At 42.9% G+C, this 13,960-nt stretch overlaps 1 protein-coding gene across 3 annotated transcripts in view; it reads right to left on the minus strand.

Moving 5' to 3' along the window:
- SMYD2 (SET and MYND domain containing 2) overlaps positions 1 to 13,960 on the minus strand; it is a 56,033-nt gene that overhangs the window by 12,673 nt on the left and 29,400 nt on the right. For 2 of the 3 annotated variants that reach the window (XM_034946796.3, XM_055108184.2), the window contains 3 exons: positions 9,624 to 9,734; positions 6,354 to 6,414; positions 5,510 to 5,634 (listed from right to left, as the gene is read on the minus strand). In XM_034946796.3, the coding sequence (XP_034802687.1) occupies positions 5,510 to 5,634; positions 6,354 to 6,414; positions 9,624 to 9,734 (297 nt within the window). The remainder of the gene's footprint in view (positions 1 to 5,509; positions 5,635 to 6,353; positions 6,415 to 9,623; positions 9,735 to 13,960) is intronic. The other variant, XM_034946802.3, reaches the window with a different exon arrangement.

Raw genomic sequence — 13,960 nt, forward strand, 5'->3', positions numbered from 1 at the left:
AACAAGCAGAATTGTGATGCATCCCTTAGTGTAGCCTACCTACCATCTAAATACAGTGGTCCAGGCACGCCAAAGACCCCCAAGACTCTGAGGACTGACGTTTGCACACTTGCATGGGAGTTAAGATACCTGGAGTCTAATCTCAATTCTGCTACAGCTTTGTTGTATGATCTTAAGCCTATCACTGAATCACTGTGTCTTTAAAGAAAAGAATCAATTCGGCTGGGCGTGGTAGCTCACGCCTGTAATCTCAGCACTTTGGGAAGCTGAGGCGGGCGGATCACCTGAGGTCGGGAGTTCAAAACCAGCCTGACCAACATGGAGAAACCCCATCTCTACTAAAAAAAAATACAAATACAAAATTATCCAGGCGTGGTGGCGCATGCCTGTAATCCCAGCTACTTGGGAGGCTGAGGCAGGAGAATCATTTGAACCCAGGAGGCGGAGGCTGCAGTAAGCCGAGATTGTGCCATTGCACTCCAGCCTGGGCAACAACAGCGAAACTCTGTCTCAAAAAAAAGGAATCAATCCAATGCTCATCTCATAAGGTGAGGTGGTAAATATGAAGCCCTTATTCATCTAATCTAACTGCTATCCCTCTCTCTGTTAGGGAGGCAGAGGGATTGAGGGCTTAAAGCTAAGGCACTGAGACCTTGCCTTTCAAGTCTCAGCCAAATCACCTACAGGCCACCTTCTCACCCTTTAAAAGAAACGTTGTACGGGCCTGCTGGCTCACGCCTGTAATCCCAGCACTTTGGGAGTCCAAGGTGGGCAGATCACCTGAGGTCAGGAGTTCAAGACCAGTCTGGCCAACATGGTGAAACCCTGTCTCTACTAAAAATACAAAAATTAGCTGGATCTGGTGGCATGCACCTGTAATCCCAGCTGCTCCAACTACTCGGGAGGCTGAGGCAGGAAGATCACTTGAACCTGGGAGGTGGAGGTTGCAGTAAGCCGAGATTACACCACTGCACTCCAGCCTGGACGACAGTGTGAGACTCCATCTCAAAAAAAAAAAAAAAAAAAAAAAAGAAATGTTGCATAGAAAAATACCAAGGGCAACTTTCACCATTCTGGAAGCCTAACTTAGAACAAGCAGGCTGAAAATGAGGACTATACATGCCTAACTTATGTACTGTTCTATAAACTCATTCTTTCCACAGATATGTACTGGGAGCCCTTACATGCTGGGCACCGTGCACAGAAAAACAAACAGAAAGACAAACAGGCTGAAAATTTGTGGCCTCAAAGAAAATCAGACTATTAGGAGACAATTCGGTAGGTGATCTTCATGTCTCTAAAATTTCAGCACTGGAAGAAAACTAAGACTCTACTTTTTAGAGGACGAAACTGAAGTCAGAGAGGAACAATGATTTGTCCACAGTCACAAAGATACTTGGTGACAAAGGCTGAGACCCCTGCTTGTCCCACGCTGCTATGAAGTCTCTGTCCGTGAGGCACTCACACTGAACGATTCCACCCCACTCTCTTCTGCACTTGGAGACACAGCACTGTTACAATTCAGGCCAACAGATGGGCTTTGTAAAACTAGCATCCTCTGAGCACTCACTCTGGGCCAGGCACTGTGCTAGGTACTTCAGATTTACCATCCCATAAATCTGCAATATCACTATAGCATTACTACAGCAACTCATTTTACAGATGTGAAAATTGAGGCTCAGGAAGGTTCAATGATTAAGTGACTTGCTCAAGGATATGTAAATGATAAGTGGCAGAACAGGAGCCAGAATTCAGACTAGGCATTCTGAACAGCAACTCTGGTTTCTTCACACTATACCATGTTCCTTCTAAAATTGGTCAGATCTACTAAATGCTAATGTGGTTATTTTGCTTAACATTAAAGGGCCAAACGCAGGGGCTTGAAAATCTTGGTATACAAAGCAATAAGAGGTATATGATGGGTTTGACTTGCAGTATTTACAATTCAACACAAAAAGCAGAAAATGGGAGGGTACTGTGGATTAGTAAAATAATACACAGGCTTTGAAATCCTGAGGGGTTGGGCATGTGTAAGTAGAAGACTTGGCATATTATTTTTTGTGCCAACTCTAAGTACCCTGACCAATTCTGTCACACAGACATTGACTAACAACCATTAACCAATGACCATCAACCAACATTAGGTAAGAGTAAATTAAAGTTTTCATTCATTCAACAAAATTACCGGAGCATGACCTGTATCCGGTATTATACTGGGTTCTAAATGATCTATGTATCATCTCAGACTGAGTACTACCACGCCTCAGCAGTTTCTGGTACAAATGTTTTCAGAATGAAACAATGAATCAGAAAAATTTGCAACACTTTTCAAAACTGATCTAGGGACAGACAGCTTCTGACTACTTTGGGGATGAGATTCTTGTTTCTCTGCTTTTTCAGTCCCTCCTCTGCAGCAAGCCCACTTAGACCAGTCGATGACTCCAGATTCCTTCAGACTCGATCACTTTATGACCATCAGTCCCTTTATTCCCTTCCCGGCTCCTCTTACTGTGGAAGACTGCGTGTGTTTCTTCATGAGCTAAGGCTCCCATGAGCCTAAGAGTCATTACTGTTCCTTTTGTGATGGTGTTTAAGCCTACTTACATAGCAATTTTCCTGCCAGCTTTCCTTCCCTTCTGAAATATCCCTAGAGAAGAAAAGTGAACTTGCATGTTAAGAAACATGCATGGTCCATAGTCTTTTTTCTGAAGTCAAATCAGGCGTAAGAACCTTGCAAAAGCTATTCTCATAATTAGCATTTAGACTAGATGTAGGCTGCACACCAAAAATACACTTCCCAATCATGCATATGTTCCCAGTGATTAGAACACACCTCGATGCTGTCAAAGATGTGTGGTCACCTTCTGCTGCCAGCTGCTGCCAGGTCTCGAGGTAACCCACAACAGCCTCCCATGGACCAGACGGTGGAAAGGGCTCAGGGGCTGGAACAGCAGACACGTAGCTGCTGGCTGAGAGGTGGGACCGGTGGCATGTGGCTGCAGCAGCACTTTGCATTTCTGCTTTGGAGTTTTCTTTGGGGATAGTAAATGTCCCCTTTCAAATTTACATATGAAAAAATTATGTGTGTGTGTATTTGTGTGAACACAAATAATCTCAAAATGTATACTTATTTGTATTCACATGTAATCTCAAAATGTATACTTATTTGATAAAGTCAATAAAGGAATTAATTCTCTATAGTTACGTGTATGTGTGTATGCATATGTGTGTGTATATATATACATTTTTTAAGGTATATAAATGTTCTGAATTTTCTGAGTCAGTCCATATTTCAAAGAGTCAGTCACTTTCACCACAAATATACTTCTACTTGTGAGATGGAGTCACTTGATTTTTGGTTATGAAAATATGGTCCTGTAACTACGGCATCAACATTGAGAAATCCTATAAGCATGCATCACTGTGTTAGAGGAAAAGCTATCTTTTTCCATAGCCAGAAAAGTAGATACTTTATGTTTATTTCATCTCTCTGCTTTCTCATATATAAACTAATCCAGAAAAAATTATGTATTCATTTTTTCAGAAAATGTAAGAGAAGTCGATTCCTCACTTCCCATTGTCAGCCAAATCTATTGTCTCAGGATACTTAGGAAAGTACAATTTAAACCCAGGATAATATGAAAATTAGAAAGGTCTTTTATTCCTTCTACCTTAACACTCAAAACTTGAAGCCACCTTTTCACCTACAAGGAATCGCATATTTTTCTGATTATGACAGTCACATAACTGAAATATATCTAAATAAAGTTTATAAAAGAATTCAATAAATTGTTAATAGTTGTTCACAGTTGGGGAGAAGCTGAAGTGGGCAGAAGTGATGAATGACTCACTTTTTTTTTTCTTTATAGACAGGGTCTCTCTCTGTTGCCCAGGCTGAAGTGCAGTGGTGTGATCACAGCTCACTGCAGCCTCGAACTCTTGGGCTCAAGTGATCCTCCTACCTCAGCCTCCTGAGTAGCTGGGACTACAGACACACGCCATGGTGCCTGGCCACTTTCTTTATGTGTGTAATTTTTAAAGTGTGTGCTTTTTGCCTTTTTCTCCTTCTTAGCATGCTTTTTGTAAGTTATACATGCTCACTGTAGAAAATCCAGAAAGTCACCCAGTAAAAAGCCTAAATTTTTCCACAACTCGGAAGACAACTGTGAACTTCCACTTAATCTTTACGTTATGTATGTGTGTTTTCGTATTATACCCTTTTTTCATACTTTTCATACTGCTTTGATACTTAATGTTATGTCATCAGCATTTCCCAAGTTTAGACAGTCTGTGAAACATAACTTATAAAGGTTATGTAACCTTCCATCACATGGAGATGCCATAATTTATGTAACCAAACTCCCACTACTGGCCATTTATAGTATTTCCTTTTCCTCTTTCCTTTTCTTCTTCCCTTCCTCCCCTCCTTTCCTCCTTCCTTCTTTCTTTTCTGCCTTTGGCTTTTAAAAGAATCCTACAATAAACAATTTATACGTAAATCTCTGTCCATGATTTCTGATTATATCCTTAGGACAGATTCCTGCAAATAGAGTTACTGGGCAAAGGGTACATTAGGTAATGCTTATTCTATTCTAAGACAAAACCATGGAGGTGTCCACTTCATCTCTTTTACACATCCGGAGACTGATGTAGCTTCTTGCTCCCATGGAGCAGAATTCTAGTATTTCTCTATCTGGGAAGGTCACTTTCAACTAGATGCCCAGTTTGTAGAGGGCATCGCAAAGGCACATGAGAGAGAAATCCAATCTAGTAAGTCAGGCCAGGAAGAGCCACCCTCACGATAACAGGAAGGTTGTGTGTTCCCCGAGGCATGGCCGCTGCACCCTTTGTTCTCTCGTCCTAACAATGCCCAAGGCTTGCCTTGCCAGTGGCCTAGTTTCCAAAGCTGTAATCACTTTCAAATTGCTCTTGCTTAGAAGCCTAAGATTTCCTTAGATCTGATTTTGGTAAACCTAGACTTCTCTAAACAAGAGTTCTTAGCCACCGTCAGGAAAGACTTCCACATCTAGACCCACTTGGGCTCCTCTCGGCAGTGACTGTCCTTCCTTGGGCCATCACAAAGGGCCCTCCTATCAGTGCAGCCTTGGTTAGAGTGAAAAAACACTACAGATAGAACAGAAGGTTTAAGAGAGTAAAAGTAAAATTTAATGTAGGAACTTCAAATGGTCTTTTCTTTGCAAAGAGCTTAAAGTATGCCAGAGTACCAGGGCACTGACAACTCCTTTGTTTTCATGAACTCTTTGTGAGGCAGAGGCAGAGGCGAATTTCCTACACTCCACCCATCAATGAGGGCCAGCAGAGGGGACCTTGATCTGCTCAAGGTCACTGAGCAAGGCTATGGCAACACACGGTCCAATTGGCTCAGAGCTTCGTTGTCAGGAAGATGCCATCATTCTATTTGCATTCATCTTCACTGAGTGCTTGCTGGGGAGAGGGCCTTGGAGAGGGAAAGGCCAGACTGAGTGTTACCTGCTGCCAGCGTCCTTACCTGTGCAAAGACTACTACGAGGCTATCATTGTCAAGGAATTCGAGATGCTTGGAGTAAAAGTGATGGAGAGCAGCTATGTCACTCTGAATCAAATCCTTCTTCTCATTATCTAACTTATCCAGATCTGTGGATAAATAATCCATTATTCACCCAGTAGAAAGCGTGGGATTTCTAGCTACATCCTATTTTTGCTGTAAATGATACAGAGGAAAGGAATGGGCGGAAAAAAAAAACCCAAAACTAACATGTTGAACCCCCAGAGAACATTCTTCCCCATTACTTGCTTTAACTGACAAACCCTAAGGAAAGAAAGCAAGCCATTTCTTCCTTCTCTCCCTCTGATGACTAGAAGTCACTTGGGACATGAGATTTCGACTGACTGTTAGCAATGAGGTCAGGGATGGGTAGCAATGACTCATAACCAGCCTCAGCCTAGTCAAGGGCCCCCCAATTGGCCCGGGAATCTGGGCCGTGGTCAAACAACTGGACAATCCCTGATTTCACGGCTTTCAGTAAGAACATCAGCTATTTAGAGGACTGCAATTCAGCAAAGATCCAAAAATATTCAGCATGCCAAGAGGGCCAGCAGGAGGTAGCTCAGGGTGCAATAATTCATCTTGGGAGCTCCTACCTCCTTTAATTATTTCCTAACAATCCTGTCAACTCAGAAGAAAAAAGCTAAAAGTGCTTTTCGAAACAGCACAAGAGTCAAAATAAAAACTAGTAATCAAAGAAATCACTACTCCTCTGAGCACAAACTAGCCCGTCCTCGCTTCAATCCTGCCCAACCCATGTGAAATCTGTGGCTGAGAGAACTGCGCGGCTGGTCACAGAAAGACTTACGTGATTCAAACTCCTTCACAGCTAACAATTTTTCCGAAGGTGTTCTCTCTGGGTGGATTTTCTAGCAATTGGGGAAGAAATCACACAGATACAGATTTTTTAACAACCAGTGTAATAAAGTGGCACTTTCACTTTTACATCAACATAAAGAAAAAGTAACAATTCTTAAGGAAGTAAATAAAACAAGCTACTCAAGGACTCCACCACTAGGGCTCTCCACCAGCCAAATCCAAAGACTCTTCTAAAGCGCTTTTTAAAATGTCTACCGTGTACCTAACACCCTGATAATACTATGCACACAGTAGGCTCAGAAATGCCTGTTACAGGAAAGAACAGGGCCGGAAAACAACTTTTTAGGGTCCTTACTTAAAAGGACTGGGTCTACAGACAAACCATCCTATTTATTATTTCTCCTTCTAAAAAGGAACAAAATCAAACCCCCCATCCATTTTACACTTTCTTTAAGCATAGGCTAAAATGATCTCAAATTCTGTGTTTCAAAAAGAACACTTTTGGTTGTATCTGTGAGCCCAGATTCACTTTAAACGCGTTGCTGGCTTTGTTCTAGACACCCCAAGAGGAGCTAACAATAGTAAACCCGCTAGGCTTTGAGAACATGAATAAACTTGGTGTTGACAAGAGTTCAAAGGCAGAGCTCAGGAGCTGGCCCAAGGCCGTGTCTTTGTAATCTGGCTATTCAATTTGGGGATACAGGTGGTCTAGCAGGGCACGCTCACCTCCCTAGTTAACATGTTAAGCCTCCCCTTGGTAGTTTGGTAGCCTGTCTCCCCTAATCCTTTGCAAGCTACTAGAATACAAATGGTCTGTTTTTTTAATCATCAAGTCCTATAGAGATGAAAAGATGGGCAGGTAACTTTCATTTAATACACTATTAGTAGTAGTAGTAATTATAATAAAACTTGAATGAAGCTTGTATAAACTCATCTTTGCATTCAGACTACCCTCCTGGTGCCAAAATATTTCAATAGTTCTTTTTTGGAGCAGAAATCTTCCATTCACGGGATGCATTTTTATAAGATTTATAAGTCATCTCGCTTGGGAAAGCTTTTCATTCAGGAAAGTCTACCAGCCTCTTCTGAATTCTTAACATATCACTATAAATATCATCAATAATTCAGGGGAACAAAATAATAAAACACCAGCTTGGCCACCCAATCCTCCCAAGATGTGCGGAGATCCCATCTGATGACTTACTGACTCTGATACCTCATACCCAGTCATCCTATTCCCTCTGACTCATTCAGCCCAAATACTCTGCATAAATTTAAAAATAAGTGTTATTAAGGATCCGAAAGTTAACCTCCTGCAGGGGAACAATTCTGATGTTTTGGTCTCACTCTACAGGCAACCCATGAATGGCTTTTGTTACTCTCGGCTGGCGAGGTAGCATTTCAGCAAGCACCTGACCCAAGCTGAACATAGCTGAAGGATGACCTCAGAGTTTTGAAATGTTCTACTTCTGTTTACACAGCCCAGGATCCTAACTTGGTCTGGGGACAGATACATGCTAATCATTTCCATCACATTTGGCTTAGATTAAAAAATAGAAAAATTTTAAGGGTGGAGGAGGGCTGGTAGGTATACAGGAGAAGTGGATGAAATTTCAGTTTGTTTGTTTTTTTTTTTCATTTTTAGAGACAGAGTCTCATTTACTTTGTTGCTCAGGCTGGAGTATGGTGGCACAATCACAGCTCACTGCAGCCTTGAAGTTCCGGGTTCAAGTAATTCTCCTGCCTCAGCCTCCAGAATAGCTGGGACCACAGGTGTATACCACCACACCTGGGAAATTTTTTTAAATTTTTAAAATTTATTATACAGAATGGGTCTCACTTTGTTGCCAAGGCTGGTCTCGAACTCCTGGATTCAAACAATCCTTCTGCCTTGGCCTCCCAAAGTGCTAAGATTACAGGTACGAGCCACTATGCCCAGCCAAAATTTCAGCTTTAAAAGATTTATAGTCCAGAGGCCCTGCCACCAACTTCTCTGACAGCACTGAGGAGCAAGACCTCCACAGCCTGGACATATGCCGTCTAAGCCCCACACTGCCTATTTCATTGGATCACAAGGACAAGTTCTATGGCATTTTCCTGTCCTCTTTTTAGTTTGGCCCTTCGAAGATTAGGTGTCTAATTATTATGCAATCAGCAAGAATGAACCAGACCAGGCGGAGAACAGTCAGTACGGTGGCTAAAGCAATTTCATCTTGGATGCTGATATACCATGTTGATTTCTGGTTAACTCCTGCTCTGGGAATGCTTCTAAGATTTCTACTTTGTCTATGGCTACCTTAAATCCTGCCTTAGGTCAATACAATCTTGAGCACAAATCTTGCTCTCAGGCAGATTTGCATAGCATCCTTGCCTTTCCTTGTAACTGCTGTACAAATTTCTTCCCTATGGTATATAAGCCCTGGGTCTGGTGGGTAATGGTGCAGGGATCCACCATCTTGTCGTGCTGCCGCCCAAGACATAGACATGGCTTCAGTTCATAAGTCCTAGTAAATGTTTCTAATAAACTGGATTTGTCAGCTTCTTTCTTCTGTCTCTCAGCTTCCTCACTCTTTGAGCGTAAGTTTGCATAGTCCTGCCCACCACGGAATAGTCAGAGTTGGCATCACTTCTGGAGAAAGCCATTGATGACTATCATCTGTTTCCATCAAGGGCACCTCTTTCTTTCCTTCTTCTTCACTTTTTTTTTTTTTAACTCTCTTCCCCTCTCCCTTGCCTCTATTTCTACTTTTCCACTCTTTCTCTTCTTTGCACATGTCATAGTCAAGGCTGTTCCATCCAATTCTTTGCCTGCCTATGCACAGGCAAGAAAGGAGCCAAGAAAGAGCAGAATATTACACAGGAAAGGGGAACAGAGTACACTCTTTATGTCAGAATGGAAAGAGAGGAAAATCTCAAAGCTGCTCAGACCAATCTGGTTCCCTAGGAAGCTCTAATTATTTGAGGTCAGGCTTTTCATGTCATGTATTTCCACGTAAACCTGTCATGAAAACAGCTCAGAATTTCAGAGCTGTGGCTATGCTCCCGGTCTAGGGTAAGCAACATCCTAATTGCACAGGGCACACAACTAACTAGATTATGCCTGGAGTATTTTCCCCACCCTTGTCCATATGGATATGATAGGAAATGTAGTCTAAGGATGTTTAACGAGAGATGGTTACCAAAGGTCAGTTACTCATCTTTCTGACCTTTAAAAGAAAAACAAAATAAAATGCACTTGAACATTGTCCCATTTCCTCACCTGTTTGGCCAGAATCCTTGCTGTTAGTCTTACAGTCTCCGAGGGATTCCAGTTTTCCCCAAAAACAACCATGGGAGAACATTCCAGCTTGTGCATGGGCCAATCTTCTTTCTGGGAAGATTGAAAAAAACATTATTAAAAAATAGCACATACACTGGAATAAAGTGTGAGAGGAGAGGATGCAGTGAGTCCCCCTAGTTAAGGTCAAGTAAAATATGTTTCCTTTTGGAAAACACGAGGGTGCTCACAAAAGCTAGAGATAAAAACATCCTTTAAGATAGGCACGATTGTATGACCTTCACTCAGGCCTGGGTCAAGCTTGTTGGGATGAGAAGATCTACTTTGTGTTTTTTCCTCAAGCACCTCATGGCTTTCTGCAGCCCCTCAATATTCTAAACAACACATACATCTTTCCATCATCTGTGCAAGCTGTCAAATTGCAGAGGGAGCAATTTGAGTATCAGCCATTGATTTGGCTTTGTTGCCTCACAGTTCCGCTCTGGCTTTGTTCTCACGTCAGGGCAAATAATGGAGAGTTGACTTACACAGCAATGAGTCCCTTTTACAGGCGACTTTTTAAAAAGCACAAATGAGGGTTTCATGAAGGGCAACCACTGGAAAGATTTAGGAATAGTTAGGATTTCCCAAAGATGCACTGGATAAAACAGTAGTATTCTTTCTTTCCTTTTTTTTTTGAGACAGTGTCTCGCTCTGTTGCCAGGCTGCAGTGCAGTGGCGCGATCTCGACTCACTGCAACCTCTGCCTCCCGGGTTCAAGTGATTCTCCTGCCTCAGCCTCCTGAGTAGCTGAGATTACAGGTGTGTGCCACTACGCCGGCTAATTTTTGTATTTTTAGTAGAGATGGGGTTTCACGATGTCGGCCAGGATAGTCTTGATCTCTTAACCTCATGATCCACCTGCTTCGGCCTCCCAAAGTGCAGGGATTACAGGCGTGAGCCACCATGCCTGGCCTAACAGTAGTATTCTTTCTATCATACGCCCTGAAGTTTCCCTGCCCCGGGTAGAGGGATGAAGGATATTTGCTGCTGGAAGGGTGGAGGTGCCATCACTTGAGATGGGGAAGGCATTGAGAGAAGGACACCATGGTCTTTTGGAGGCTGAGGGAAGCAAGTACTTTGAGGACTAGCGAGTAAATGATGATGCCAGTGCTGGAGATAGGCTTAGTGTGAGAGGACGGAGAATGTGATTTGGAATCATGGAAGCTTGATGATTTTCATAAAAACCAGTTTTGGTGGGATGATGGGGTAAGAAATGACTGGGAGCAGATTCAAGAAAGAATGAAAGGAGACACAGCTTAGAGTAGTGAAAAGTTGTGGGGGATTTTTTTTTTTTTTAGATGGGAAATATCAGAGCACGTTGTATACTGATGGAAGCCCTTACACACTGTCTCCTTCACGATGGAATTGGGTACTGTCCTGCTCTGTCCTTGGCCTTTCCTAGCCAGAAAATGGCCATAAATGCTCAGGGCAGGGAGGCTGACGTGGGCGGATCACCCGAGGTCAGGAGTTTATGACTGGCCTGGCCAACGTGATAAAACCCCATCTCTACTAAAAATAAAAAAATTAGCCAAGTGTGGTGGCGTGTGCCTGCAGTCCCAGCTACTCAGGAGGCTGAGGCAGGAGAATCGCTTGAACCCAGGAGGCAGAGGTTGCAGTGAGCCGAGAGTGCACCGCTACACTCCAGCCTGGGCAACAGTGTGAGATTCTGTCTCAAAAATAAAAATAAATGCTCAGGCCAGAAAGCTAGAGTCATCCTTGACGCTGCTCTCTCATTCACACTCCACATTCAGTCAGTTCTGGCAAATCCTCTGTCTCTGCCTGGAATCTGATCACTTCTTAGCTCCCCAACCTTTCTACACGGCTGCAGCCCCAACATCTCTCATGACTAATGTCCTGCCACTGCCTTCTAACTGGATGCCCGCTTCTGTCCTTGCTCCCATGGACTAGGTTCCAGAGAGCAGCCTGAGGGATTCTGTTGACAAAATTCGGATCAGGCCAGTCCTCAGCTCAAAACCTAATGGCTTTTCTCATCCAGGCAAAAGGCCAAGCGCTAAAGGTGACCTAGGAGGCCACACGTGATGGGAGCGCCCCTGCACCACCCCAGCCCATCATCTCCCACCGTACTCTCGCCTGCCTCACTGCACTTAGCCACAGCAGTGTCCTGGCTGCGCCTGGAGCCATGTACCTGCCTCAAGGCCCTTCGCACTTGCTCTGTTTTGTGGCTAGCACTCTCCTCCCCTGGATATCCATGTGACTCCCTCCCTCCTCTCCAGCCGCTGCTGGAATGTCACCTTCTCAAGATACCTGCCACAATCACCCTGTCAGAAAGAGCACTTCCCCATCATTCTCCCTTTCCTTGCTTTCTGCTGCTTCTTAGTACTTCTCACCACCTGAGCATATTACATATTTATTAGTTGTTTGGTTTAGTATCTGTCTTTTACCCAGGAAAATAAAGAAACTTTGTTTTGTTCGTAGCTGTAACCCCAGAACTGACAACAGTGCCTGGCATTTACTAGGCACTCAATATAGTTGTTGAAGGAATGAAGATATCTCCCTACCCCCTTCCCTCCACACTGATCCCCCAAGAAGGAAGCACATAATGTCACTTAATGATTTAATGCAGTCTATGGTGCAGCCCCTTAGCTCAAGTTCTGGGCCAAGATGTTCTGCAGAGTTAAATAATGCCGCGCCAAATATAACTAAGAGCAGGGAGGAAAAGAAATGACAAGATATGCACAAGGGAGAAGAGAATCTGTTTTTAGCCAAAGCCTAAAATGAGAGCATGGTGATGAGGCGAAGAGGTGGGAACAGGTGGGTCTGGCTCCCTGCAGACTAATCGGCTCCCTCCTCAGCTGCAGGGCAAAGAGGAAAAGACAGAGATGACCCTCGGGATACCTGAGAGGATATGGGGACCTACCAGCTGGGGACAGATGGATCATTAACAACTATAGACAAATGCCCACTCTGACTCCAGTAACTCCAAGAAAACTCCAAGACATAATCTCTGTCCCTAATGGGCCTGCAAGCTGTTGTTTTCTGAACTGCAGGTGGTGCTTTGGTGTTTAGCAACTACACTGAATTCCTGGGAAGTTAAATATGAACATTTATTAATGTAATTGTTATTTATAAAATATAATCAATTTATTAATGTAGTTGATTTAAAATTAATGTTACTGTAAATATTACATAATGGTGACATTTATTGATATGAATGTCCTCAAAAGGAAGGGAATCAAACACAAGGAAAGCTCTGGGAGGAAAGCAGAGTGCTGTCAAGCAGGAGGGCTGCTGACCTGGGACTCAAGAAACCTGCATTTTATCCCCACTCGCAGCGAAGCAGCTGTGTGACAACGCAGATCTCTTAATCCCTTTGCGCCTGTCTCCCTGGCTGTAAATAACATGATCCCTAAGTTACTTAGCAAGTCCAGAATTCTGAGTCTGTGAGTTTACACCTTCCAACAGCGATAATCAGATATCAAGCTTGAAGACTACCAACAAAAGTGGACCAAATAGGGATCATCAGGCATTCATCAGGCACAAAGGATCCCATCAGCAGATCCACAAGAAGCACTCAGAACAGTGCCTGGCACAGGCTGCGCTCTGAAACATTGGTAATTGTTCATTCATTCATTCATTCATTCATTCAACAAGTGCTGCAACTGACCCTAGAGGCAGGGATGGGAGACGAAGTCTTTGACTTCAAGCAGTTTATGGCAATGTCAGAACCAAGATAAAAGTAAGAGCACCTACAGTTAGATACAGTCCCGCTCATAGCAGTTAAAATCAGGTAGCTGGATAAATTCAAGAAAATGCAGAATCAGGTTAAATTTCATCAAAGGAAATTTACCATAGTAATAACGTTTCACTTTCTTTTTTGAAGGTGGATTAACGGAGGAAGGGCAGAGATATAACACGATGGCACTGCACAGCTTTAATTCTTAAAAAAGGAAGATGTGATAGTATCTAGTAAAAATGTCAGGTTTTAAGCATATTTTGATACATTCTCTTCTATCATAGAGATGGTCCACATATTTTAAAGAACCTGACAGCAGCAACTACCCTAGTTTTGCCCATAAGAAATTACAAGCAACCAGACTGGACAAAATTGAAAAAAAAATTAGGCTAACCTGATGAATAGGAATGAATGTTATAAATTACCATATTTTTGAATACTGGCAGTACTGCTGTATACAGAGTGATTTTGCAACTCTTTATGCTTTTTAAAATGTTATCAATTTTTCTAAAACTTTTCCTACTATTCTTCAAAATTCGAGTTAGTGCTCCCGCCCTGACTGCAATACTTATAAAATTTTCTG

This window comes from Pan paniscus, chromosome 1 (assembly GCF_029289425.2).
Source record: "Pan paniscus chromosome 1, NHGRI_mPanPan1-v2.0_pri, whole genome shotgun sequence".
NCBI lineage: Eukaryota > Metazoa > Chordata > Mammalia > Primates > Hominidae > Pan > Pan paniscus.